The 26,043-nt window shown below is 36.7% G+C and overlaps 1 protein-coding gene and 1 pseudogene across 3 annotated transcripts in view; one reads left to right on the forward strand and one right to left on the reverse strand.

Moving 5' to 3' along the window:
• Positions 1-26,043, forward strand: part of ASXL2 (ASXL transcriptional regulator 2) — a 72,914-nt gene that overhangs the window by 19,715 nt on the left and 27,156 nt on the right. Inside the window, exons 2-4 of one of the 2 annotated variants that reach the window (XM_080940583.1) lie at positions 100-182; positions 5,731-5,839; positions 10,501-10,648. In XM_080940583.1, coding sequence (XP_080796709.1) covers positions 100-182; positions 5,731-5,839; positions 10,501-10,648 — 340 coding nt within the window. Of the gene's footprint in view, positions 1-99; positions 198-5,730; positions 5,840-10,500; positions 10,649-26,043 lie in introns of both variants that reach the window. The other variant, XM_080940582.1, reaches the window with a different exon arrangement.
• Positions 19,402-25,757, reverse strand: LOC308436626 (pseudouridylate synthase RPUSD4, mitochondrial-like; annotated as a pseudogene). Its single transcript has 4 exons — positions 25,644-25,757; positions 23,877-23,968; positions 21,499-22,308; positions 19,402-19,620 (listed from the first exon to the last, which is right to left on the reverse strand). The product of its transcript is annotated as a pseudouridylate synthase RPUSD4, mitochondrial-like (transcript).

Consider the following 26,043-nt stretch of genomic DNA (forward strand, 5'->3'; position numbering starts at 1 on the left):
ATTAATTATTGACATAGTCATAATAATAGACAATTATAAGAATGAGAACATAAAATAAAATAAGAATTAATTCATTGTTATTATTTCCTTGTTTTTCAGGTCTTAGAAAAATACCCTAATACCCCTATGAGTCATAAAGAAATTCTACAAGTTATCCAGAGAGAAGGACTAAAAGAAATCAGGCAAGTTATTAAACTGTTACTGGTAATGATTGTGTTTGGTTAGAGTATTTAATAATATTTAGTATATATTAGTATTTTTCTCATATATTGATTAATATACTTTTTGAACTTCAGGTTTATTCATCTGTCAGCCTTTGTAGTTTTTAAGTCATACTATATAAAATAAAAGATAAGTAAAGCAAATTCTTCACAAGAAGGCAAAGTATCTTTCAGAGTGTATGCATGCTAATTCTTAGGAAGGTCTGGAGTCATCTTCAAGCCTTCACCTTCAGTCTGTACTTTTGATACTGAGTTCAGTAATTATTGGGTAAAAATTACTCTATATCAACTACTAGAGGTAAGCATTATAGGAAGAAATAAGATTTGTTAACAAGAATGAAATGGAGAAAGTTTACTATCTGTGTCAAGAGAAAGTCTTTGCTGGGCATCTGTTGTCCAAGATGTTTTAGAGAGGCTAAGTCTTGTAAGATATATCACTTGTGTCTGTGAGTTCTAGACCAACTTGGGCAACATAACAAGATCCTTTTTTTAAAAAAATAAATAAGTAAAATAGAACTGCTGAAGTGTTTAAGGACTTAAAGCCTTTGCCAGTCTAATGGTCTGAGTTCAGTCTCCAGAACTCCTAGTGGAAGAGGGGGACAGATGACTTCTGGAAGTTGTTCTTTGGTCTCTACATGCATTTTATGGCACAAACACTCAAAACACACACATGCACATTTAAAAATGAATATATAAACAGATGTTTAATCTTTAAATGTAGTAGATGTGTTAATAGTGTCCAGTTTCTAAGTGTCTTGTTATGTCAGTATATAATCATTACTGCACAATTAAAACTTTGTTATCAAGAAATGTTAACATTATGTCATTCATTTTTGTATATTGAAATAAATTTGGCCATCTACATTGGAGTTATTTTGTAAGATAAATTTGAACCAAAAAATGGAAACAGAAAAGTTAGTTATGGAATGGCACATTTATGATTTCAGTGTTCTGAAAGCTGAGACAAGTGCTGTGAGTTCAAGGCCAGCCTTGGTTATATACTGAATACCAGGCTGGCAGGGCTATCTAGCAACACTGAGTATTAGTTACTTTTTCTGTTACTGGGTTAAAACATGATGACCAAGAAAGTTTAAAATTGGGTTTACAGTTAGAGTAGCAGTTGAGAGCTTAAATCTTGATTCACAAGCATGAGACAGAGTGATTTAACTAGGACTTTGGTGGGTTTTTGAAACTATCCTATGCCCAGTGATATACCTCCAAGGAGGCCACATCTGCTAATCCTTTTCAAACATTTGGGGACCAAGCATTCAAGTATATGAGGTTATGGGGGCCATTCTTGTTTAAACTCCCACATCCTGTTTTAGAACACCAAATCAAAAAAAGAAAAACAAACAAAAAAACCCAATATTTTTGGTGCTTTTATAACAAAGGAATAAAGAGTTCATTGTCATTGCTTTATGGCAGAAATCATTATCTCTGGAAAGTAGATCTTTGTTTGGCTATTTACTAAGCTAAATTTCACCAACGTGATTTCATTAGAAAAAAGCCTAATTAAGAATGGAGAACGTCTTGTGTCTGTAAGATGACTCACAGGTAAACCATTTGCTTGTTTGCTACACACACTGAGTTTGATTTCTGGTGGAAGGAGTGGAAAGGGAGAACTTCCTTTCCAAAAGTACACAAGCACTTTTTTTTTAATAGCAAGACATTTTTCTTATTTTTTTTAAGGTTTATTTATTTATACGAGTACACTGTAGCTGTTTTCAGACACACCAGAAGAATGCATCAGATCCTATTACAGATAATTATGAGCCACCATGTGGTTGCTGGGATTGGAACTCAGGACCTCTGGAAGAACAGTCACCGCTCTTAACCACTGAGCCATCTCTCCAGCCCCACATGCACATTTTTTATTGAGTTAATAACATGTGTTTCTACAATTAGCTCCTGCCTTTGTGGTGAATACTCTATTCTTATATACTAGTTGTAGTCTGTTGTCAAGCCTGCAAACTTGCTGGGTTTGTCAAGTTAAACAGAAACAAAACCCTTAGGTATTGGTAGAAAACATTTTTGTTTTTTCTTTTTTGGGTGAGGGGTGAGGGGTAGTTTGACAGTAAATATAAAAAAGTGATCCACCATTCCTAGAGTCATACGGTGGCCACCCTTCTGCACCTCTCTGCCATGAACTTTGCTCACATTCCCAGCAACCACCCCCTGTGGTTATTGTCACAATCCCTACTAGCCTGACAAAATCAAAACTCTAGAAACTTGTTATTTAGCAATCAGATTTATATCAGTAAATGCTCACTCCACAGAATATCCACCCAATAAACTCAAATCCAATTATGATATGATATAATCTGCTCAAGATAAGAGAAATTGTCCATCCTTTGTAAGATATTTATAGCTACCTGTTTAAAGCCACATAGAGATTGATCCTCTTCGTTTTCCATCCTGACTTCTTTCCTCTTGGATTCTCCACCCTTTCCAAAACTCTGTCCCTGCCTTACTTTTTCACTGCCCAATCATAGGCCTTGCCTTATCTGTGTCTGCCCTCACCTGTATATCAACCACAGGGTAGGTAGGATCTCATAATACTAAGGGTGGCTGGGAAGTTGAACCTTGTAAGTAACTAATGAGATTACAGATATATACCATCTTCCCCGGCTTGCTGCTTTGTTTTGTTTTCTTCAGCCAGGATTTACTATGTAGCTTATGTTGGCCTAGAATTCATAAATCTTGAGAATACAAGCATGTGCCTCTATACCCAGCAGCAGCAATAGTATAATTTAATCTGTTTAAATTTGCATCAAAATCATTATAGTTCAAAGAGAAGCAAATAACCCTCAAGGCCATTGTTGATGGCTTTATGATGACTCCTTATAATAAAAATGTCTGGGTAAAAGAATACTATACAAAATTCTCACTTATCTCTAAGCTGCTCCGATAGTTACACTTTTTCATAGAATTCAAGTATTTCACTTGTTTTTCTATAGTAGCTTAGGCTATATGGCTGAGTTTATATGTGTGATTTTAGACAACAATGTTTTGGATTAATTTATATATCTTAAAAATTTTTATGTTTTATGTAGCAAAATGGTGTTTGTTTCTAATTTGAGGATTGTTAGTATTGCTGAAAGCTCATGGTATTAATTATTTGGGGGAGCTTACTTATTGTTACTTGTAAAGAAAAATTAAAACTTTTTTTTTCCCTTCTCTTATTTTCTTGGGGTGCATTCCAACTCCAGAAGGTAAGAAGTATTACTTTATTCTAAAGGCGTATTGAGCAATTATAAAGCACTCTTTTACAAGTTTTATTGAGTGTGCCTTTGTATGAATAATTTTTACTTTTTCAAACTAATTGTCTTAGAAATGAAGTAATAGTGATAGTATATAAATATTAGTCACTAAGTATGCTTTTTATTGTTTATTTTTATCATTTGTAACCATTACATAGCCATAATTTTAGAAATTGTTGACATTAAGGTTTATCAATTTTCATTTGCTTTATAGCACTGAAGTATAATTCAGCATGTTGATGAAAACGCTCACAAGATAGAGATGTGCGCATTACTTATGAGATTGAAAATATATTTGCTTGACTTACATAGAGAAAATATTGGTTAATTGTCTACTCAAGTGATACTTACCTGACACTAGGCAGAACAGATTAAAATTCATAGTCTGAATTCTTTACTGAACTGGCCTTTTATCTGTGTTTGCATGCCACTCCAGATAACCTTAGGCTGCAGCATTTCCCTTATTTATAGTATAGATCTTTGTTTTATTTCAGTTACATGACTTAAGTGAGGCTTGAGAACAGGGAAATATATATGTGTTCTTGTGTCACGTATATGCCATGTTTGCTTATAGATTGAGATTAATCTTTTCTAACTTTAGTTAGTACTTTGTTAAGTAACAGGTCATGGATGAAGCTTAATAAGATTTAATTTTTTATAAAAATTGAGTGACTTAGGCTGGACTGCTTCTTTTGTTCTGGTCTGTTTTTGGTTGTTTTGTTTTTAAGCAGGGTCTTACTAAGATCTGTCTCCAAAATGCTGGGCTTAGAGGTGTGTGCCACCATGCCCAGTTTTCTTTGGTTTTACCTCATATGCATGATACCATCTAATAACTCCCTCCTGTTTTAGTATTTTTTTTTTTTTGAGGCTTAAAGTCAGAGCCATTTAATATATAGTCTAATATTTACCTTAACTCTTTTTTAATGATGAATAGTGCTATTCGTTCAGTTTATCTTTTTAAAATTTTGTATATGTAAATACACTACACTGTACACATTGCTATCTTCAGATCCCATTACAGATGGTTTAGAGCCACCATGTGGTTGCTGAGAATTGAACTCAGGACTTCTGGAAGAGCAGCTAGTGCTTGTAATCACCGAACCATCTTTTCAACCATCTATATGCTTTTTCCCCCTCCCCTCTCCTCCCCTCCTCTCCTCTTTTCTCCTTCCCTTCCTTCCTTTCTCTATCTCTCTCTCTTTTTTTTTTTTTTTTTTTTTTAGATAGGATTCTTGTATACTCCTGGCTGTCCTGGAACCAGTTCTGTAGCCCAGGCTGGCCTGGAATTAAAGGCACAAGTCACCACCTCCTGGCTTCCATATGAACTTTCAGTGTGCTCTCTTGCTACTTCTGTTTTCCTAAGATACACGAATATGTTGCTTTAAGTATTGCAATACCAAAAGCCAGACAATGTTGCTTCCTCCCTGTAACACTAGTGCTTGAGAGACTAAACTAGGAAGAGGTCATCCTGGGCTACATCTAGAGTTCCACACACTTCAGACCTGTGCTACAGAATAAGAATTCTATCTCAAAAACAAAACCAGAAAACCTACCAATTGTACAAAAAAGGTATTAGTGTATTTTCTTCAGTAAACCTCTGACCTTAGACTGAATTTTGTAATATTTCTACTACATTTTATTTTCTGTTTATTAATGCTGTTCTTAGTTTTAGGATAGCTAGGGAAACGCAGAAGAATCCTGTCTTAAAATAACAAAGTGGGGCGGCTAGGGGAAGGGAAGGGCGAGGAGAGAGAAGAAAGAAACTAAATGAAACAGTAAAGAGAGCTGTACAGTTTTAAGCATATATTATAACCACATGTGTTAAAAAGGAGCATCCCTGAGGAGGGGGTATGGGAGAGGGGTTAACCAGGAAAGGGGATAACATTTGAAATGTAAATACATAAAATAGCCAATAAAAAAATACATGTGCGCATGCTTTCTACTTTCATGTCCACATGTAAAGTTTCATGTGTAAGTAGAGTAGGTCTGCAAAATAAGTTTCATATTGCTATATGAATATTTTGCTTTGCTTCTATTTAAGTTTAAATTAAAATTTTCTCTCTTTATGTATTCAAAGATGAGTTGTCTATTCATTTTCTTCGTGGCAATTTCTTTCTGTATTGATACAGTTTGTAGTTAGTAAAAAAATTACATAAAAGTAACATTGATCAATTAAAAATAAAGTCAGAATTACAAAAGATACTTAGAGATAAACTAATCACTATGTTCTTCCCCTTCTTTGCTTTTAGTGGGACTTCCCCTCTTGCATGCTTAAATGCAATGCTGCACACAAACTCCCGAGGAGAAGAGGGCATCTTCTATAAAGTCCCAGGTAGAATGGGAGTGTATACTTTGAAGGTAAGTTTTTGGGGAGACAAGCCATAGTAAGTGACAACATATAATTATTGAACCATAGAGACAGAATTCTGTCCTTGGGGAACTTATTCCCAAGAAGAAATAAAATTTCAATTCTTAAGTAAGTAAGTACATTTTGGAGAGGGTGAAGATTTTCTGGGAGTTGAACTCAGAGCCTCATGAACACTAAAGCACTCTATATTCTTAATTAAAATGAAATGTTTGAGCTTTAGATATCTTGTGTGTATGGGTGTCTTGCCTTCATGTATACATGTGGAACACCATGTACCACATACTTGTGGTGTTCAGAGAAGCCAGAAGAGGGTGTTGGATCCTCTGGAGCTAGAGTTACAGTGGATTGTTAGCTTTTGTGTGGGCAATGGGTTGAACCTGGGTCCTCTGGAGGAGCAGCAGTTCATGATCCTAACTGCTGAGCCCTCTTTATGGCCCCTACTTCTTATTTTTAAAAGGCTACTATTTACATTACAGATTGGGTATTACTTCAGATGCTTTGCTTTGCTTATGATCTTCCCCATTAAAACGTACAGTTATGGTTATTCTGTTTTTATAAGGGAGAAGACTAAAGTTCAAAAGATGTGATTTCTTTACCAGTGTTGGCTGTGTTGTAGCAGAACAAGAATAGGAACTCTGGTCAGATTTAACGCCCTTTCTTATCAATATCCTTTCACTTACAAGTAGGAAAAGCAATCTATATGAGATTAGTAAGAAGGCTAGAGAATTTAATCCATACAGCTAAACATTCATGGGAAATCCAGGCTAGATCAAAAAGATGTCATCTAGTCTTGGTCTCTGTTCTTTCTTTTAGCTTTATTCTCAGTCAGCTTCTCATCGTATATGAATTCATTCCGAGTCTCCATTCTGCAAACTGTAAGTCTAGAGAGATGAGTCCAGTAACTAAAGCAAGAGGCTCCCACCTCTTAGATTTAACTTACTTTGTTTGGCCCAGCTCGTGTGACACAATGATACATGAGTTATGGCTATTGTCAAATGTATAGAATCATTTTCATTCTTGATGTGAGGATAAGATTAAACTTGTGTCAATCAGCAAGCCAGAACGTGTTTTGGGAGACAGTTATACTCAAAGTGACAAATCCATAGACTCTTCTGTTCCATTACCGCTTATCTCCTAGCTAGCTACAAATCACAGTGCTCAGTGCTGGTGTAGAGTCATTAACATTAAAAGCATCTAGCCTGGGGTGCTGAGATGGATCAGCATGTAAAGAAAGGTACTGGCAACCTGTTTTTGGTCCCCTGGGCACATTTAAATGAAGGAGAGAACCAGTTCACACAAGTTGTTCTTTTAACTTTCATATGTGTGCTATGCCACATTGGTGCCCATACTTACATACTAAACCATGTATGTAAATGGACGTCTTATAGGTATGTCCATGAATGCCTTTAATCTTAGCACTCAGGCTGCAGATCTAGGTATCAAGTGATGAGTTCTAGCTAGGCCTGCCTGTGATGCACAGTGAGGTCCTGTCTCAAACAGTACAAAACAAAAGAGGAACAAGACTCCATATCTAGGAGCTGAAGGTGGTGTTGTGGTTATCAGTTGTAATACTCAGGAGGCCAAGACAAAAGAATCATGTCCATTTCTAGGACCAATTTGCACAATATGCAAAATGCTTTCCTGATTTTTAATCTTAACTTTCTCTGACTTTGTCTGCAGCCTTTAACATTTGTGTGTTGTGGGCCTTATGATTGTTTTAGCTCTTCTAGCTGTATTAGAATAGGTAATTTTAGCTAGTCTAGATCTTCCATAATTTTCTTTGTATTCATTAAAATGCTTACTGTGCTGTTAGAGGGGGGAGCAAAACCTCAAAATGTATTTTCTATGGTTAATGATATCATTTGGCGGGGGTTCTCCCATACATCAAACTATTCTCCCACTGAAATCAGCTAGGTACTCTTTAATTTAATTCAGGTTTTGCACTGTGTCCATTGTGTCAGGCCCCTTCACTTCAGCTGCCAGTTACAAGTCTTTGGTTGTGACCTAACCTCTGATAGACTAGCTATAATTATTGTTTCATGTTCTTCTTCTTGTGTTTCATTAACTTCCTAGGACTGCTTACAAAAAGATGTCAGAGACAACCTTTTCAGTTTCCCACATATTGTAATTCAGATAAAGGACATGCATAAAGTAAGGTGGTCATTGGGTATGGAAGCTGTCTTTGCTATCAGCTCCCAGCACAGATGTCATTTTAGCCATGTGTAAGCTAAACGCCCTAGGCCAGCCTTGAATGGAAGATTTGTGATTGAATTATCATTCTGTCATTGCTATCAGCTTATCTTTCATCCTTAAGGTCTTGGCTAAAAGTTCCAATTTTCTAATCACACAGTTGTCTCCAAAATAGCCAACCCCCTCTGAGGCAGGCCATTAGAAACACACAAAAAGTCTGTCATCTTATCAACACAGATATTATCACTCTTAGCATTTAGAGAAGGTACTAAATCGTTTATGTGCCTGTTTTAGGAACTAAAGTCAAAGACCAAACAGCAGAACAATAGGTTTTCCTAATTTCACTGTTGATTAGGAAAGTACAAAGTCTTTGTGCTCTGTATCGAAAGTTCAGAGTTTAAGGCCTGAGATGGCTCAGCAGTTAAAAGCACTAGTTGATATTGCAGAGGAATGGGGTTCAGCTTCTAGCATGATGTTCTCTTCTGGCCTCCACAGATACTACATATACTTGTAAACATATGCATGCATGCATGCAAAACACATAAAATAAATAATCTTTAAAGAAAAAAGAACTTAGAGTTCAAATAATTTATGGCTTGTATCACATTGTCAAATCTCTGCCAGAAATAAAAGTTGGATAAACTATAGTTCTTGAACCCCTTAATGCTCACATTTTCATTATTAAAATATTTTCTATTAACACAATATACTCTGAAACTCTACTATTATAATGAAGCAAAATTAGTTTTGAATAAAGAGATCTGGAATGTTTCTTTTATTTACCGGTAAGATTTGAGCTGGACTTGAACATATGCTTGAGGAGTGAAGGCCTTCAAGGAACAGTAGGTTTTCCTTTTGTTTCTATTGCTTCCTATTTTCTATGAGTAGCTCAAATGAAGAGACAGAGAAGATTCTGAATAAATCTGTAAGTAAAAAAAAAAAAAAGATTAAGTGATAATCACTGGGGTCAAGATAATTGTTAAATACTAGCTATCAATTAAGTTTGACCACGACTGAGCTTTGTGTGTTTGGGTGATGTGTTGAGTAAGGAGATGTTAAGAAGTCATCAGGGAGAACCATTGGATCAAATCTGTGTTTTAAGAAAAATTTCATGAAAAGGTGGTTATAATTTGAAGGAGGAACTCAGAATAGTAAAAGACTCAAGAGACATTGAAAAAATAGAGCACATTGCATTTGGGATGTGTAAAATAGTGGGTGAAAAAAGATCCTAAGGTTTGGGGCATTAGCCATTGATCCCAGAGGGATCACAATTTTTTTTTTTGCAAAAAGAAGATAATTATATTTGTATTTCAGATACTTGTTGAACCTACAGGTCAAGATGTCTGGCTGGCAACTAACTCTATAAAAGCTGTCCTGCATTTTGAAGGAAGGAATATAAAAATATGGGGTCTGTATTTTAAGAAAGTGTATAACATAAGAGATGGATTAGAGAGAAATTTAATTGGAAAATAACTGTTCCTACTCAGTCGGACTTAATGGTCTTGGGAATATGTCATGTGGTGCCAGTTAGATGTAGGATTAATTTTTTGTGCCTATCAGTTTATTTTTTTAATGTGAGTGTAAAATTATGACAGACCATAAAGTACTGATGGAAAGAAAACCCATAAGAGAAATAACATTCACTAATTCATCTATTTGTATATGGTTTTTGTACTATGTGAACACATAGTAGCGAATATTGAGCTCTCATAAAGGCATTATTCTATACATAGTTAGCACGTTTAATTTCTATGAGATCTTTTAAGGTAGGTACTGTTACTTCATCTTAGAAACTAAAATTAAAGCATGAGAAATTAACTTAGACTAAGGCTGTGTAGTTGGCAGGAGATAAAGTCAGAAAGCCTTACTTCTAGCCTTTCATATGCAGCTACCTGGTTATGTTTTTCTCATACTACGTAGATATAGTTTTTCTTTCTGGTTAACATTCTCATTAAATGTTAACAGTAAAGTGATTAACTTGTTTTTAAAAACAAAAACAAAAACAAACAAATAAGTAATACTTCTCTTCTTGCTGCTACTTATTAACCAATATTGAGGACCTACTTAAATGAAAATAATATGATAATCTTATTTTTCTGACTTTAATTCTGTAATTGGATTCAGAATACATAGGGTGCTACCCTACACATACACAGTTATGTCTAAGAAAACCTCAATGTTTCATCTTTTACCTGGATTTATATTTGCCAGTTCTAATGTAATTTAAATACATGTTGTGCCTGCATATAAATGTTATAATTTTTTATCCTTGATTATAGATCGAAAATTAACTTATCTGAAACCCCCCAAGGAGGTACCAGGATTTCAGCAAATATTTGTGGTTTTACTATTTTATAATACTAAAAATTAATCAGCTAATTATTTATTGCATTACATATTAGAAATTCAGTTTCAATTTGCTAAAATGGTAACAGTCCTAACAGGATGCCTACATTTTCAGAAAGATGTGCCAGATGGAGTGAAAGAGCTGTCAGAAGGTTCAGAAGAAAGCAGTGATGGTCAGTCAGATTCTCAGAGCTCTGAGAACAGCAGCAGCAGTGATGGTGGCAGCAACAAAGAAGGGAGAAAGAGCAGGTGGAAAAGGAAAGGTAATCTCCGACTGCTGTAGGCAGTGCCTTACCACTCTTCCCAGCCAACAGCGTCTTCTTTCCCTGGTAGCTTAGTGCTCGGCAGTAGTTTTCTGCAGGGGTCCACGTGTTTGTATTTAATCTTTCAGGGCAGCACCTACTAGCCTCATGAACCTCTCTGACTGCATACTGAAGAGTTTTTAAAAATAATATTTTCTTTTAGGGGCTGGGAGATTGCTCTGTGTCTAATATGCTGTGTAAACTTAAAGATTTAAGTTTGGATCCCCAGCACCCACCCATACATAACAATAGTGAAGGGGACAAGGGGCCATGCAGCTTTGCCCCAGGGCCAATGGGGATCAAAGGATCAATGAGAGACCCTTTCTCAAAGAGGTGGGGGGGGTGCGGCGGCTGGACTTCATGAATTATCAAAATTATTAAAAGGGGTATATTGAGGTGGGTTATGATGGGAACTGTATAAAGTTTAAGCATAAGGATCATAGTTCAAATCCCCAGAATGTAAAGGTTGAACAGGCATGTCATGTAGTCTCAGCTAGCACTTAAGCAAAGACAGGATTACTAGTTAGTTAGCTAGACTTGCTCAAGTTTGATAAGCTCTCAACCTGGTTCAGTGAGAGATCAGAGTCTGCACACATATGACATACACATGGAAAATGGTCAAGAAAGACTCTTGATGTGAACTCTGGTCTCTTCATGTACATGCACATATGAGCATATAATGCACACTCACCCCTGACCCCTCCTGTCATTTTAGAGAATCCTTAGGTTTTAGTTGAGTGGAAAGTACATTGTTAACATTTGCTTTTTACTCAGACATGTGTGCAGATTTGTTCACATTGGGTTTTCTTTGTGCCTTTTGTTTACATATTTTTTTGTTCTTGGCTTTTTGGGACATGGTTCTATCATGTACCACTGGTTTACAACTGGATAGCCTAGGATGGCATTTAGCCAGTCATCCTGCCTCTGCCTCGTGAGTGCTCAAATTACAGGCTGGAAGCCACTTTTTGGTAAATGTTGTGTTTTAGCAGTCACATTTGTCTCATGTTCTTTCTTTCTATATTTGTTAATTGTGCTTGGAAACCCATACTAGCACATTTTTATCACCCAGTTTTGTTGATGACATTGGAATTTAATCTCAATAGTGTACTTTCTAAGACTTAGGACGGTTGCAAAATTTACAAGGACATGTAGACTTATGTATGTCATACAGAATATTTTCACTGCCCTAAGTTCACTCTTATGGCTAACTTGTGATCTTTTCTACTGTCTTCATACTTTTGCTTTTCTAACACTTTCATGAAGTTGGTATCTTTTCAAGTGGATATTGTTTTTAAATAACATTAAATTTTTTTTGTGTATGTGCACTTGCATGCATGTGCATGTTACATCTGCATTCACACGTGCACTAGTGCCATGGTGTTTATTTAGATGTCTGAGGACAGCTTACAGGGATTGATTGTCTCCTTTACTCATGTGGGTCCTGGGCTTCAGACTCATGTGGCCAAGGTTGGTGGCAGGGTCTTTACTCACCAAACTACCTTCCTTGCTCCACATTGGCATATTTCATCTAGTAATGTATATTAGTATAATGTATATTACTCCATGAATTTTCATGGCTTATGGGTATAATTGTATGGCATAATTTGCAAATAGCCATTCACCACCTGAAAGATGTAATTGCTTTGGCAACAGAGAGTGAAAACTACTGTGAACTTTGTGTGCAAGTTTTTCTGTGGGTGTTTGTTGTCTCTGTACATTCACAGCCGTCTGACTGTTCCATTGTGAGGAGAATATATTTTGGTTTTTATATCCTTACCAGCAGTTATCTGTCAGCCTTTCTAGTAGATGCATGTCAGTATGTCACTGTTGTTGTAATTTGTATTCCCATGATTGCATGTGATATAGAAGTCTTTTTGCATAGTTAGTTTTTATTTGAATATATTTTTTGGTTAGAAACGTGCCCAGGTCCTTGGTCCATTTTTTTTTTTTTTTTGTTAAGGTTGGGATGTTAATTTTTTATTATTGGTCTTAGTGCATTCTTGGTTTATTTTTGAAGAATAATCTTTTTTTTTCTTTTAAGATTTATTTTTATTTTATGTGTATGTAAGTTTTGCCTGTGTGTATGTCTGTATCATGTGCGTACCTGGTGCCCACAGATGCCAGAAGAGGGCATTGGATCCCCTGGGACTGGAGTTATGGATGGTTATGAGCCACTTTGTGGGTGCTGGGAATTGACTCTGGGTCCTCTGCAAGAGTAGCCAGTTCTTTACTGCTGAGCCAGCTCTCTAGCCCTGGATTATAGTCTTTTATTCGGTAAGTTTTTTCTGTGTATTTTCTCCAAAACTATAGCTGTGTTTTTGGGGGGGGGTGTTTTTGGGTGTGGGGGTTGTTTGTTTGCTTTGTTCTGTTTATTTTTAATTTTCTTGGCAGTTTTTCCCTCTCCAAATATGTGTGTGTTTGTATATATGACAAATCAGTACAGGCTCACACATGCTACAGGGTGGAGGTCAGAGGACAGCCTTTAGGAGTCGGGTCTCACCACTTACACCCTTGTTTTGAGGCAGAATTTCTCTTATTTCTGCCATTACAATTAAGCTTCTGGGCAGTTCCTCCCATTTTGCATTATGAACACTGGGATTGCAGATAAGTGCTTCCTGATCTGGGTTTTTATGCATTTCAAAGACCAGAGCTCACATCATCAGGGTTTTGGTAAGCATTTGTACCCCATTGAGCAGTCTCTCCAGCTCTTGTTCTACCGTTTCTTTTTATAAAGCAGAAGTTTTTAATTTGAATTTAGTTCAGTTTATCAATCCTTTGTTTATTGAACTTGGGTCTTTGGTATTGCATCTAAAAAGTTATGACAAAATCCAGGTTTACCTAAATTTTCTTCTGTATCTTCGATAAATTTTATAATCTTTAGTTTTGTGTTTAAATTTGTGATTAATTTAAAAAATATATATGTGTGTATGTATATATATATGTATATGTGTGTATATGTATATGTGTGTATATATATATATATTTATAGAGAGAGAGAGAGAGAGAGAGAGAGAGTGTGTGTGTGTGTGTGTGTGTGTGTGTTGATGGGGTGGAGGACACAGAGAACCTGGCTGTCATGGAGTCTTTGCCATGAAATACATGTGTAGGTCTTAGGACAACTTTGTACAGTCCACCTTCATGTGGGTTTTGAGATTTGAACTCAGACTGTCTTGCTTATATCACATTCATCTTTACTTGTTGAGCCATCTTACCATACCATTTTGAGTTAAATCTGTTGGTTGCAGTGTGGAGAGCCTGTTAGCTGGGTGTGGTACACATCTTTAGTCAAGCACTTGGGAGGCAGATGCAGACCCTTAGGAATTCAAGGCCAGCCAGGGCTACATAACGAAAACGAGATCTTACCTCAAAAAGGAAAAAGAAATGGATAAGCTTTATTGTGAAATGTGTTGGACAACATTCTAAAGTTTACCTTGGTTTATTCTCAGCTTATGGCCCTTGTGGAAGTTGTTTACCCAAACTTGCAACTTTTCTCTATTTCTGTCTTCTAACTTGGAGCACTTACTGTTCTCAGCTCTCTTCCTTACTAGGAAATGAATGTTCATTACTACTAGCAAACACCAGATGCAGTCTGCCTGTCTTTCCTCTCATACCATTTAATACCTAACCCAAGACACTTAAGGAATAATGGCTACATTGAAGCCCTTTACCTGGAAGGTATTTTTCTGTTAAAGATAACATTTTGCCATCTACTTGTACTAATTATCCTGTAGCTTTTTATTAGCTGTGTTTGAAGAGGGAAATTTTTTTATCCTCATATTTAATAAGCTATATGTGTCAGTAGAAATTTTGGACTAACTTCTGAATACTTTATGGTGGTATTGATGTTCATGTGTAAAGAAGGCATTCAGTTTTCTCAAGTTTGAGTATCTTTTAAATTTAAGTGATATGTAAGTAAACTGCCTTAGACCTTAAGATAATTCTTCCTATAATAATAAACTCATTAATTTTAACTGCATTGAGAACTGTTGATGTGCCATATTATAAAATTAAGTCTAATTTTTTTTTCCTTATTCCCATGGTAATGATGGTGCTATTCTTGGGAAGCATCAAACTAATTCATCAACTCATGTTCTCTGGTATAGCTACAATACACATTTCAAAAAAAACTAATCATAACTAACTTTGCAAGCTATTGGAAACAACCCAAAATTCAGTTATCAGACACAAATAAGATAAAAACAAAATGAAGTAGGGAGCTCTGTTTTAAATTTTTGATGAATAATTTGAGAATAATAAATGATAGTGATCATCTTCTGCTCAGTGTATTTTGTTCTACCCAGCTTTTTTTAAGCACTTGATTTGGGCAGAATAAAGGACTTTGGGGTTACAGATATGGCTTAGCAGTTAAGAGCACTGACTGCTCTTCCAAAGGTCATGAGTTCAGTTCCCAGCAACCACATGGTGGTTCACAACCATCTGTAATAGGATCTAATGCCCTCTTCTGGTGTGTCTGAAGACAGCTACAATGTAGTTATATAAATAAAATAAGTAAATCTTTTTAAAAAGTGGAAAGGGCTTTGTCTTTTTTTCATTTTTCTCCAACTTAGACTTTTTTTTAAATAGTTGAAAATTGTAGGCAAGATAAATAACCAGCAAGAGTCATGTTTTCTCAGTGGTATCATAAACAAAGAAATCAACATTAAAGGTGGCCAGACTAAACTGAACAAAAGTCACTGTTTTGGAAAATATTTTTGTTTGAGGGTTAAGTGCTCACAGGGTTTCGTATGATCCAGGCTAGTCTGGAACTGACTATTTCAAAGTACCTGGCTGTGAACTCTTAAGCTCTCTTCTACCTCCCAAATGCTGGAGTAATAAGTATGGTATCACATCTGGCTTTGTTCTTGTTTTACTGTTTTTGATTTTGTTTGCTTTTTTTTTTTTTTTTTTTTTTTTTTTTTTTGAGATAAGGGCTCAATGTGTAGTCCTAGCTGGCTTGGAACTCTGTACATAGAGATACATATGCCTGACTCATTTCTACCTTTTAAGAGTCACCCACGGAGAGGTTGGGGAGATGGCTTAGCATTTAGGAGCACTTGTTGCTTTTGTAAAGTATCCAAGTTCACTTTTCAGCTCCCACATGGTAGCTCATACTTATCTTTAAGTTCAGTAGCAAATCCCATGCCCCTTTTGGCCTTTTGGGCACTGGGGATCACACAATGTACATGTAAAATAAAGGTATAGTTTTGTTTTTTGTGTTTTTATTTTATTTTTTTTTAAAGCTATACAGGCTGCAGCAGCCTTTTTAGTAGTGCCCCTTGCTGGTACTTTTTTGCTTAGAAATAATATCTGTTAGTGGCCATGTCAAAGAATTTGAGTAAATGTATTCTGATTCAGAAATATCTTAAAATTTCTTGTTAGTAGCTCGATTGATAAATTAGAATAGTATAACCTTACTCTATATTTTATACTATAGTAGAGGACATTAAAAATTAGGTAATAACAAATTCAACATTGTTTTACATCTGCCTTTGATTCATTTGTAGAAATAAGTACAATTCCAGCTATTTCTCCATGACTTATACTGTGAGGAGATATTCTCTGAAGTTATTATCTAATTGTAGATAGTGTATAAAGCTGGGAGGGGAATAGTTTGGAAAGTGAAGTGAGAAGTATACATGCAATTCATGTTTACATGAGCAACTCTTATTCTCAAGAAATGGATAAATCCTGGGTAAATACTGAGTTACCTCTAATAAAGAGTAACTTAGTCTCCCTTGTGATCTAAACTTGTTATTCTTATATCATTTATAAGATCCTATAAAATATCAGGGATGTATTGCATATTTATAAATTTTTATATTCCTGTGAAATTAACATGGAAGACCTGTAGCCAAATAGGAGTAGCTACATCATTCAATAAGGCTGTTTTAAGTTTGACTGAGGCAGGAGGACTTTGAGTCGGAATCTATCCTGAGCTATTACATATGACCCTATCTTAAGGAAGAAGAAAAAAAAAAAAAAGAAAGAAACTAAAGGACTGGACTGCAAATGGCTTGACAGGTATACTTGGGGCTCAGCCTTAGGACTTGAGTTTGAGCCTTGGAACCTACTTGTTGGAAATAGTGTGCTGACTCTTGACATCTTTCCTGACTTCCACAGACATGCTCCTACGCACACATAAGTAAAGGTGATTTTAAGTGCTACTCAGGTTGGCACACATCTGAAATTCTAGCATTTGGCAAGCAGAAGCAGGATTGCAGCAAGTTCAGGCTCAGTCTGGTCTACACAGTGAGTTCCGGGCTTGCTAGGGCTATATATTGAATCACTGTCTGAAAAGATTTTAACAAAAAAAAAAAAAAAAATGCTAAAAAGACAGTTCTAGTTATCAATAAAGCACACTAATTGTGGCTGTTCATTTTTCTTATTTAGGGCTTTTACTCTTGATCTGACATCACTGTTTCAAATGTATTATAAGACAGGAAGAACATTGAGATATTATCAAAACCCACTTCCTTTTTATGAGCAAAAATAAAGCCCTTTGACAGAATAACTGATACTCTTAGTTGAAAACTGATAGAAACTCTTGATACATGTTATAACCTTTCAGCCAAATAGGAACAGACTAAAACTTAGAGATTCAGTTCAGTATTAAATCTAGTTTATTGATTTCTATGTAAGTTAGAGAAAATTACTATTTTGTAGTTTTGGTTTTTAGCTTTCAAACAGGAAACATGTTCAAAGAAGAGCTCTATGGAATTTCAAGTCAAGGTAAGGTAGAAGGAAGAATGTCAGAAAAATTATTAGTAAAATCAATTATCTCTCTTACTGTTTTGTGGTCATAACTAAGGGAAGTGTCTGTCTTTTCCTCAAAGTATGTCTTAAGTACTGTAAGACAGTTGTGTGAATAGTTTTGGTTGTTTTGCTTTTCCACCTTGGAGATGGGCTTTTTATGTAGTCCTGGCTATCCTGAAACTCATATGTATCCTGAATACTCATATGTATTCAAAGGCTGGCTTTGAATTCTTTTGGCCTATGCACTCCTAAGTGCTGTGATTAAAGACACTACAAGGATGTAGCTTTTATCTTGTCATAAGTAAAGGTTGTGAGATTCGTTTTACACTTTTTTTTTTTTTAAAAAATAAAAAAGAGCTACGTGAAATATTCCTTTTCACTGTAAAGAATCCTTGTTTTCAAGAGCATGTTACTGTTAACATGATCAGACTGGTTTTTTGTTTGGTTTTGTTTTTAATCAAAGTTTGGAGTTAGAAAATACTGTATTTCTACCAGCCCTCTAGCATTTTTATATGTGTTAAATTACTGAAAGGGAAGGATTAGGTTCTCTTTCAAATGCATCCTAGAGATGAAACTTTTGATAAAGTTAACTTGGATTGAAAGTGATTGGTAGTAGCTGAGGTGAAGAAGGTTTGGGCACCTTGAGTGTTAAAGGTGGGATCACTGTTAGGACCGAAACTTTAAGGACAACTAAAAGAAAGTATCCAGGCATAATCTTTCCTGTTTTATTTAGGGGCTCCTTAAGACATAATAAGAAAGCATGGCCAGATTGCAGTAAGTGGTCATTGTGTGAAAAAGGACTTAGAATGAAAATTGGTGATGCAGTTTAAAGATTTTTATCTTTTGTATGAGTGTTTTGCCTACATATATGTGAGTGTATCTGCCATGATCAGCTGAGGGTATTTCATCCCCTGGAACTGGAGTTGTAAATGGTTGTAAGCTGCCTTGTGGTTGGAACCAAACTCAGGTCATCTGAAAGAGCAGTAAGTGCTCTTTCTTAACTACTGAGCCTTCTCAGTATTAAGCACTTGGTTTTGGCATGCTTAAGAAAGGGAGGCAGGGAAAACTAATTAGGAACGAGGATGGTTATAAGAATAAACAAGTATAAATATAAAAACATATTAACTGGCAGCTCCTCATACTTCGGGATGTTGTAGGGTTTTTGTTTTTGCTTTCCTTTGAGACAGTTTCTCTGTGTAGCCCTAGCTATCCTCGAACTCATTCTGTAGACCAGTCTGGCCTCTAACTCAGAGATGCTCGTCTCTGCCTTCTGAGTGCTATGATTAACGTTGTGGGCTACTGCCCTGCTTATATAAGTTTTAATTTATACCAAAACGTGATTTTTAAAAAAATTTAGAATGTTTTTATTTACGTAACAGTATATTAGGAGATTTCACAGAAATATCTTAATTTCCTGGTCCTGTAAAGGAAAATAGTAAATTTGCCCACAGGTTAAGAATCAACTGGAGCTAATAACCCTTTGACGGTTTGTGTGTTTGGTCTGTTGTCTTTCACCCTGCCAGCTTCACTCACTTATGTTAGCTGCCTGTCACTTACCTCACCCAAACAGCACTCACAGGTTCACTGCTGGGACAGTACAGCACCCATGTTCTAGTTGAAAAAAATCCCTGGGTCCTTGATACGTGTTTATCCAAAGACGTTTTTCCAAGGGAGCACTCTTGATAGCTCAGCTTTCTTCCTGTTGGATGAAGACAAGAAGTTCCTGAACAGATTTTATTCTTTGGTTCTCCTTTACTGGTCCAGTCTGCTGTATCTTAAGCTTACCCATATTACAGCCTGACTGCCATAAATAAGACTTCATTCTCCATTAAAACTCCTAAAGTGGCCAAGTTTTTTTCACCTTATCCCACCTGGCTCTTGTCATCTGTTCTAAGTGAGAAGTTAGTAGAATCCATGAAATAAATACAGTAGAGCTCTGGGCCCAGACTGTCCAACAGTCTTCACTGCGCTTCCACATGCCTGGCCTCATTGCCTCTGCTTTGATCCTGACTTGGCATATCCAAACCCAGACGTCACAGAGAACGTGCAAAGAAGTGAGGAAGCCTGCAGGTCAGGAGGAGCTCCTCTGTCCTGGAGCCCAGAGCAGGCAGGTGCAGCAGGGTGTAGCGGGCCTCTGACTGCAGAAGCCCCAGCTTCTTCAGTGTACCAGCAGGAAGTTTCTACACAGAGCACATCCAATGATTGCCTGTCTGTAACTAGCAAAGCTCTAACCCCTGAAAGACTCAATAATGGCCACCCTGCTACAGGGGTATGTCTAGAAAGAGCTTAGAACCTAGGTAAGAAAAATACAACCACACCAGAGAAATTTTTATTGGTCAGTTTTATGGTCTTTTAAGAAATGGATGTTATTTGGACTGAACATAGGGACCCCAGTGGAGGAGTTAGGGAAAGGACTGAAGGAGCCAAAGGAGTTTGGAACACCGTAAGAACAACAATATCAACCAACCAGACCCCCCCAGAACTCCCAGAGACTAAACCAGCAATCAAATAGTACGCATGGAGTAGGACCCATGACTCCAGCCACATATGTAGCAGATGGCCTTGTGGGACATCAGTGGGAAGAGAAACCCTTGATCCTGTGAAGGCTTGATGCCCCCAGTGTAGTGGAATTTGAGGGTGGTGAGCTGGGAGTTGGTAAGTGGGTGGGGAAGCACCCTCATAGAAGTAGGGGGAGAGGGGATGGGATAGGGGGTTTGCAGGGGGGAAACAGGAAAAGGGGATGCTATTTGAAATTAAATAAAATATCCTATAAAATTGGGTGCTAATATTAACTAATAAAAAGATTCCCTCATGGTTCTTTAGATAGCATGAAAGGTAGCTTTTATCCTCTCACTGGTTCCTAACAGTATCTAAGGTTCTGACAACATATCCCATGGGTCTGTGAAGACAGTAACTACTCTGATAAATTTAAGTTAGAATGTTCTTGTGCCTGGAGACAGTACTTCTTTGTCATGACCTACTTCAGGGTTTTAACAAAAGAATAAAAAGTAAATTTACCAAAACATGTATTTTTCTAAAATTCTTTCAATGCTTTGAATAATCATTTTAGAAGCATTGAAAATCACATTTATTGCTATTGTTAAGACACTTAAATGTCATATTTCTTCTTGAGGATCCTCAATTACTCTAGGGGCTATCCTCCTCCTAAATGTGAATATCTCTTTCTTGATGCCTCTGTATCTATAGTAAAACCTTTATTAATAGATTCTAATGCTGCTTTAAAACAAATAGAGGAAAGAAATTTTTGCTGCGTATGGTGGTCCACTCCTTTAATCTCAGCACTTGGGAGGTAGAGACAGGTGGATCTCTGGAAATACAAGGTCAGCCAGGCTTATACAATGAGACCCTGTCTGAAAAAGACCAAGAGGGCTCTAGACTGACACATTGAAGGCAAGGTATTTGTTTATTACCTCAATAAATAGTTTCTTCAAAAACAAAAAACCAAGGGTTGAGGGGAGTTCCCGCTCTTATTTTGTTAAATAGGACACTGAGTTAAATGGTGGTTGGAAAGAGAAATGTTTCTTGGGCTTTTGAACATTTGGTTCATAATTGGCGTTGCTATTTGGAGAGATTTAGGTGTGCTAGGGCCTTCTAAACCTTCCTAATGCTGGGACCCTTTAATATAGTTCTCCATGTTGTGGGGACCTTGACTATAAAATTATTTTTGTTACTGCTTTCTACTATAATTGCAACTGAGCATTATCTCAGTTCCTAAATCCATTGGAAATAAGTGTTTTTTTAGTGGTTGGGATGGTCCACAGGTTGAGAACCACTGTGCTAGAGGAAGTGTGTTACTGGGGGCAGGCTTTGGGAACTTGAGGCATTGTCTTGTTCCCAGTTTGCTCTTTTTGTGCTTTGTGCTTGCATTTAAGATATGAATTCTGTCCACCAAGGCTGGCTGCTTGCCACCATGCTTCCCTATCAGGATGGGCTCTTATCCCTCTAGGACAGTTACCAAAATAAACTCTTTTATAAATAAATTACCTTGGTCATAGTGTTTTACCACAGTATCAGAAAGCTAATACAACCAGTATTACTTGAGGGGCCAACCTATTCCAGTCTGAGTATTTGTAGTCACCAAGGATTGGGCAGTCCACCCCAAAGGACAGGTGAATTTGGAGCTGATGTTTTATTCCAGTAACAGGCTGCAGCTCTACAAGGACTGCTGCTAAGTATCTGGTACTGAGTTACAGCAATGTGTACATCCAGGCTGGCCTGTACCTTTAGCATTTTCTCATTGTCCAGGCAGTAACTTGGGGAGAGTGTCATCTTGTGGTATTGCTGATGCCTAGGCACTTCCTTCTCTGTGCTGGGGATCCACAACTCCTGTCGAGGGCAACGGAACATGCATAGTGATGGCCCAATACTTCTTTTCCACCTGGTGGGTTCTAAACAGCTCCTAGACTTGATGTGTCATGTCCTTCTCCCAAGTCAAAACCATTACACCCTGTGGTTTCTTTGTCCAGATTGTGGCACAGATGCTAAGGTTCTGCCTTGTGGCCATGAAGGGTCTTTGTCAAGATGTGTCATGATTCATCTTGATGATCTTGATGCATCACTGATTCAGAACTGGACTGCAGAGCCACCATGGACAGGGAGACCATAGGGTTTATTAGTGATCACAATGTCATTGTCCTGGTGAAAAATCTTTCAGCTCAGTTCTCTTGCAAGCACATTGGAGTGAACTCACTGTAGCTGCTGTGTGGATCGCACTAGTTCCTGCACCCTCTGCTGAACGGGGTTCGTAGGCACTCACACTTCCTTCTTCTTTTGCTCTTGTTTCTGGGCTCTCCACCAATCTCCGAGCATTCAGGCACCTAGAGGAAGTATCGATGGAACAAAACACCCTGGAACAGGGAGTGACCACTCCGCCTCGAACTCACGGACAGTGCCAGCTGAAGGAAAGTGAGGAAAGGAGGAAGCCAAAACGTGACTTTAAGTTTAGTTTTACAGAAGTTTAAGACTGGGTCACACAGTGTACAGGTGTTCCCAGAACTCTAAATAGTCTAGGCCGGCTTCATATTCCAGTCTTAATAGGTCTAAGTCATACTTTACTATGTTTTATTTTCTTTATTGCAGAGACCAATGGTAGCAACAAACAATATATCTCTAGTGCTGAATGTTGTTTTTAAATACCATCTCTGTTTTAAAAAAATAATTGATGTTTATTTTATGTGCATTGTTGTTCTGCCAGCATGTATGTCTGTGTGAGGGTGTTGGATCCCCTGGAGTTGGTGTTAGAGGCAGTTGTAAGCCTTTCTCAAACAAGATGCTAGGGCTGGAGAGATGGCTCAGAGGTTAAGAGCACTGGCTATTCTTCCAGAGGACCAAGGTTTAGTTCCCAGCACTGACATGGCAGCTCACAACTATCTTGAAAAATAAATACTTTGTTTTTTAAGATTGACTTGTATATACTATGTAATCTAATCAAAAGATAATTAGTTAACCCTTTCACCAATAAAGCAATATTCACGGGCTCCGAAAATTAGGACATGCGTGCATGTTCTTAGTGGTCACCATTGTCATCCTACTCCAGATATTTAGCCATTATTCTGAAAATAAAATTTAAGTCTTGGTTTTGCTCAATTCTAGTTTTTTTCTTTTTCTTTTTTGAGATAATTTATTTTAATATGTAAATATAGGTAATGTATATAACAACCAATATGTATGGTGTCTTTGTATAAAAGTGTAAAAAAATCTTTGAAAAACTGTAATGATGCAAATCCAGTTATTTAGATCTAATTATCTCTGGAAATAGAATAGAACTTATCTGAATTTAAAGAATTATTACAGAAAAGTTGATCAAAATCTTGTCAAATCTGGTATTGAGTTGGCTTAGTGACAGGTTTGTTCTTTTGTTAGAAAAGACATGTGCCTTAAGGAAGAACCTTCTAGGTAGTGTATCTTGATTATTACATATAGTTTTATTATCTTTTTTCTAGACATTGAAGAATGATTAAGATTCTTTAGGCTGTTCTGAATGTTTGTTTTTTATACCCTGGTAGATTTTAGAAGTGAGAAAATGTATATAATGAAATTTTTATAAGTTATTAGAAAAAAGCTAAATGTTAATAGTTTAACTTGTATTTTATGTTCTCTGTAATATAAAAATTGCTTCACTCACCAAATAAAAAACACTAACAAACACATCCTGATAGCTATGTAAAGAAAATAGGACCCTTATGTATTCCTACTGGAATTGTAATCATTTTGTAAAACAGCTTGGCACTTTTCTCAAAAAAAAAAAAAAGCAAAAAAGAAAAGAAAATTTAAGCTTGGAGTTACTTTAAGACCCTACAGTTTCCTTTCTGGACTGAACTCAAGAACTTGGAGGGTTGGGGAGACCATGGCTTTCGGACCTTGAATTTTCGTTCCTAAAACACAAGGGTTTTCATGTGTTTTTAATTTTTTATACCAGATATTTTGATCATATTCTGTCCCCCAGGTCCTCTCAGATCCTCCCACAGTCTCTTCCTTCCCAACTTCATGTTCATCCCCCCACACTCCCTAAAAGTCACAAAAGACAAAAAAGCTAAGGTCAAAACATGGAGTCACACAGAAGGAAAGAGAATATTGTTTTTTCTTTTTAATGTATTTATTTTATTTCCATTGGTGTTTTGCTTCGTCTATGTAAGGGATTTGGATTCCTGGAACTGGAATTACAGACAATTTCGAACTTCTGTGTAGGTACTGTGAGTTGAAAGTGGATACTCTTGAAAGTAGTACTCTTAATCATTGAACTACCTCTCAAGTCCCCACAACTTTGTTCTTAACTACAAAATATGGATAATTTTGCTAGTTGGTAAACATCAACAAAAAATGTGACACATACATACAATAATTATTCAACAACAGAATAACTGTTCTTATATGTCATAAGATAGATGAACCTTCAAAAGATTGCACTAGTTGAAAAAATTCACTCACAAAATGTTCTTTATTATTCTATCATATCAAACATAGGGATTAGATAGAGCTATAGAGATGAAGTAGGTAAGTAGCTGCCTAGGATTAGGGGCAGCGTAGAGGAATAGAGTGGCCAGCTGTCAGCTCTGCTCTTTAGGGTAGAATGATGTAAATGGATAGTGGGGGTGCTTCCACAGTTGGCTGTATATTAAGCACATTAAAGTGTACCATCTAAGCAATAGATGACCCTAAGTACTTTGACCTCTTATTTTATAGTTTGTCAACATCTAATACTTCATTGAGGATACATTTTCTTTCTGCTGTTCTTTTTTTAAAAATCATATTGTACAAGTATGTGTACCAACTTATATTTACACACACACACACACATATATATATATATATCACAGAGGCCATAAAAGGATTATTAGATGGCCTGGAACTGGAATTTAATATATAGATAGTTGTGAGTCACCTTTTGTTGGTGTTGGGAAATAAATCTGAGTTCTCTTTAAGAACAGTAAGCTTTCTCAACTGCTGAGCCATGTCTCAGTATTTAGTTCACCTTTTTTTCTGTGTGTTTTTTCCCCCGTTTTAGCATTAAGGTGATTATATGTATCAGTTCTTCCCCATGTACATAACCATGACATTTATGAAGATAAGGATACAGATCCAAAGTTAGTCTTAATATCAGGACATTTAAGAGTAAAATAGTATGTTGTACTCCAGGCTCGCTGTCTTATTTCCTCTTAGTAGCACATACTTCATGTATCTTGAAGCTTCATGATTTTAACCCTTTTGCTATAAATGTTTTCAGGTTAATTTAAAATGAAGACATTGGGCAATTCTTCAGGAGTCATCAATAAGTTGTTCCTCTCTCAAACTTGCTTCTCCATCAAATGTCTGAATCAACAATTTTCATCTTTCTCCTTAACTAACATAAAACATATTCATTGTAATTGTAGAAGACATGATTTTGGTTCTCAGCACCTACCTTGGGCAGTTTGCAATGCCTGTGATTCTAGTAACAGAGGGTGATGTTTTTTAGTTTCCATGGACGTGGGCCTCAAATGCACGCGCGCGCACTCATGTTCACATCCTCTTTTTCAAAAAGTTAGGTTGGAGAGATGCCTCAGATGTATATACACACACATCCTCTTTTTTAAAAAATTAGGTTGTTGAGATGTCTCAGTGGGTACAGCCTGCTCTTCCAGAGGATCCAGGTTTGATTCCCAGCGACCTCATAGCACCTCACAACTTTCTGAAACTTCATTACCGGGTTACACCCTCTTCTGGCCTCTTTGAGCACCAGACATTGCAAATGGTGCACAGACATAAGCAGAACACCCGTACTTGTATAGTAAAAATAAAGTTTTAAATGTGTTTCCATAGTGCTAAACTTTGTAAGACATAGATAGGAATGCCATGACTTCAGTGTAGTTGATCTCAGGCTATACAGAACAGATAATGAAGAAGTAGAAGGTGGTTGTTTCCAAGCAAAGAAATCTTCAAGAATCCCCTTTACCTTGGGAACATAAATACAACATAGAATCAGGACCTTATTCCAACTTCTAACTTGATAATATGATTTATACATGACTTCCTGCTATTTTAATCACTTCTAATATATTAAACAATGAGAAGTAATATATACTAATATACGCCCCTTCCCCATC

The sequence above is a fragment of the Micromys minutus genome, assembly GCF_963924665.1.
Source record: "Micromys minutus genome assembly, chromosome: 1".
Lineage (NCBI taxonomy): Eukaryota > Metazoa > Chordata > Mammalia > Rodentia > Muridae > Micromys > Micromys minutus.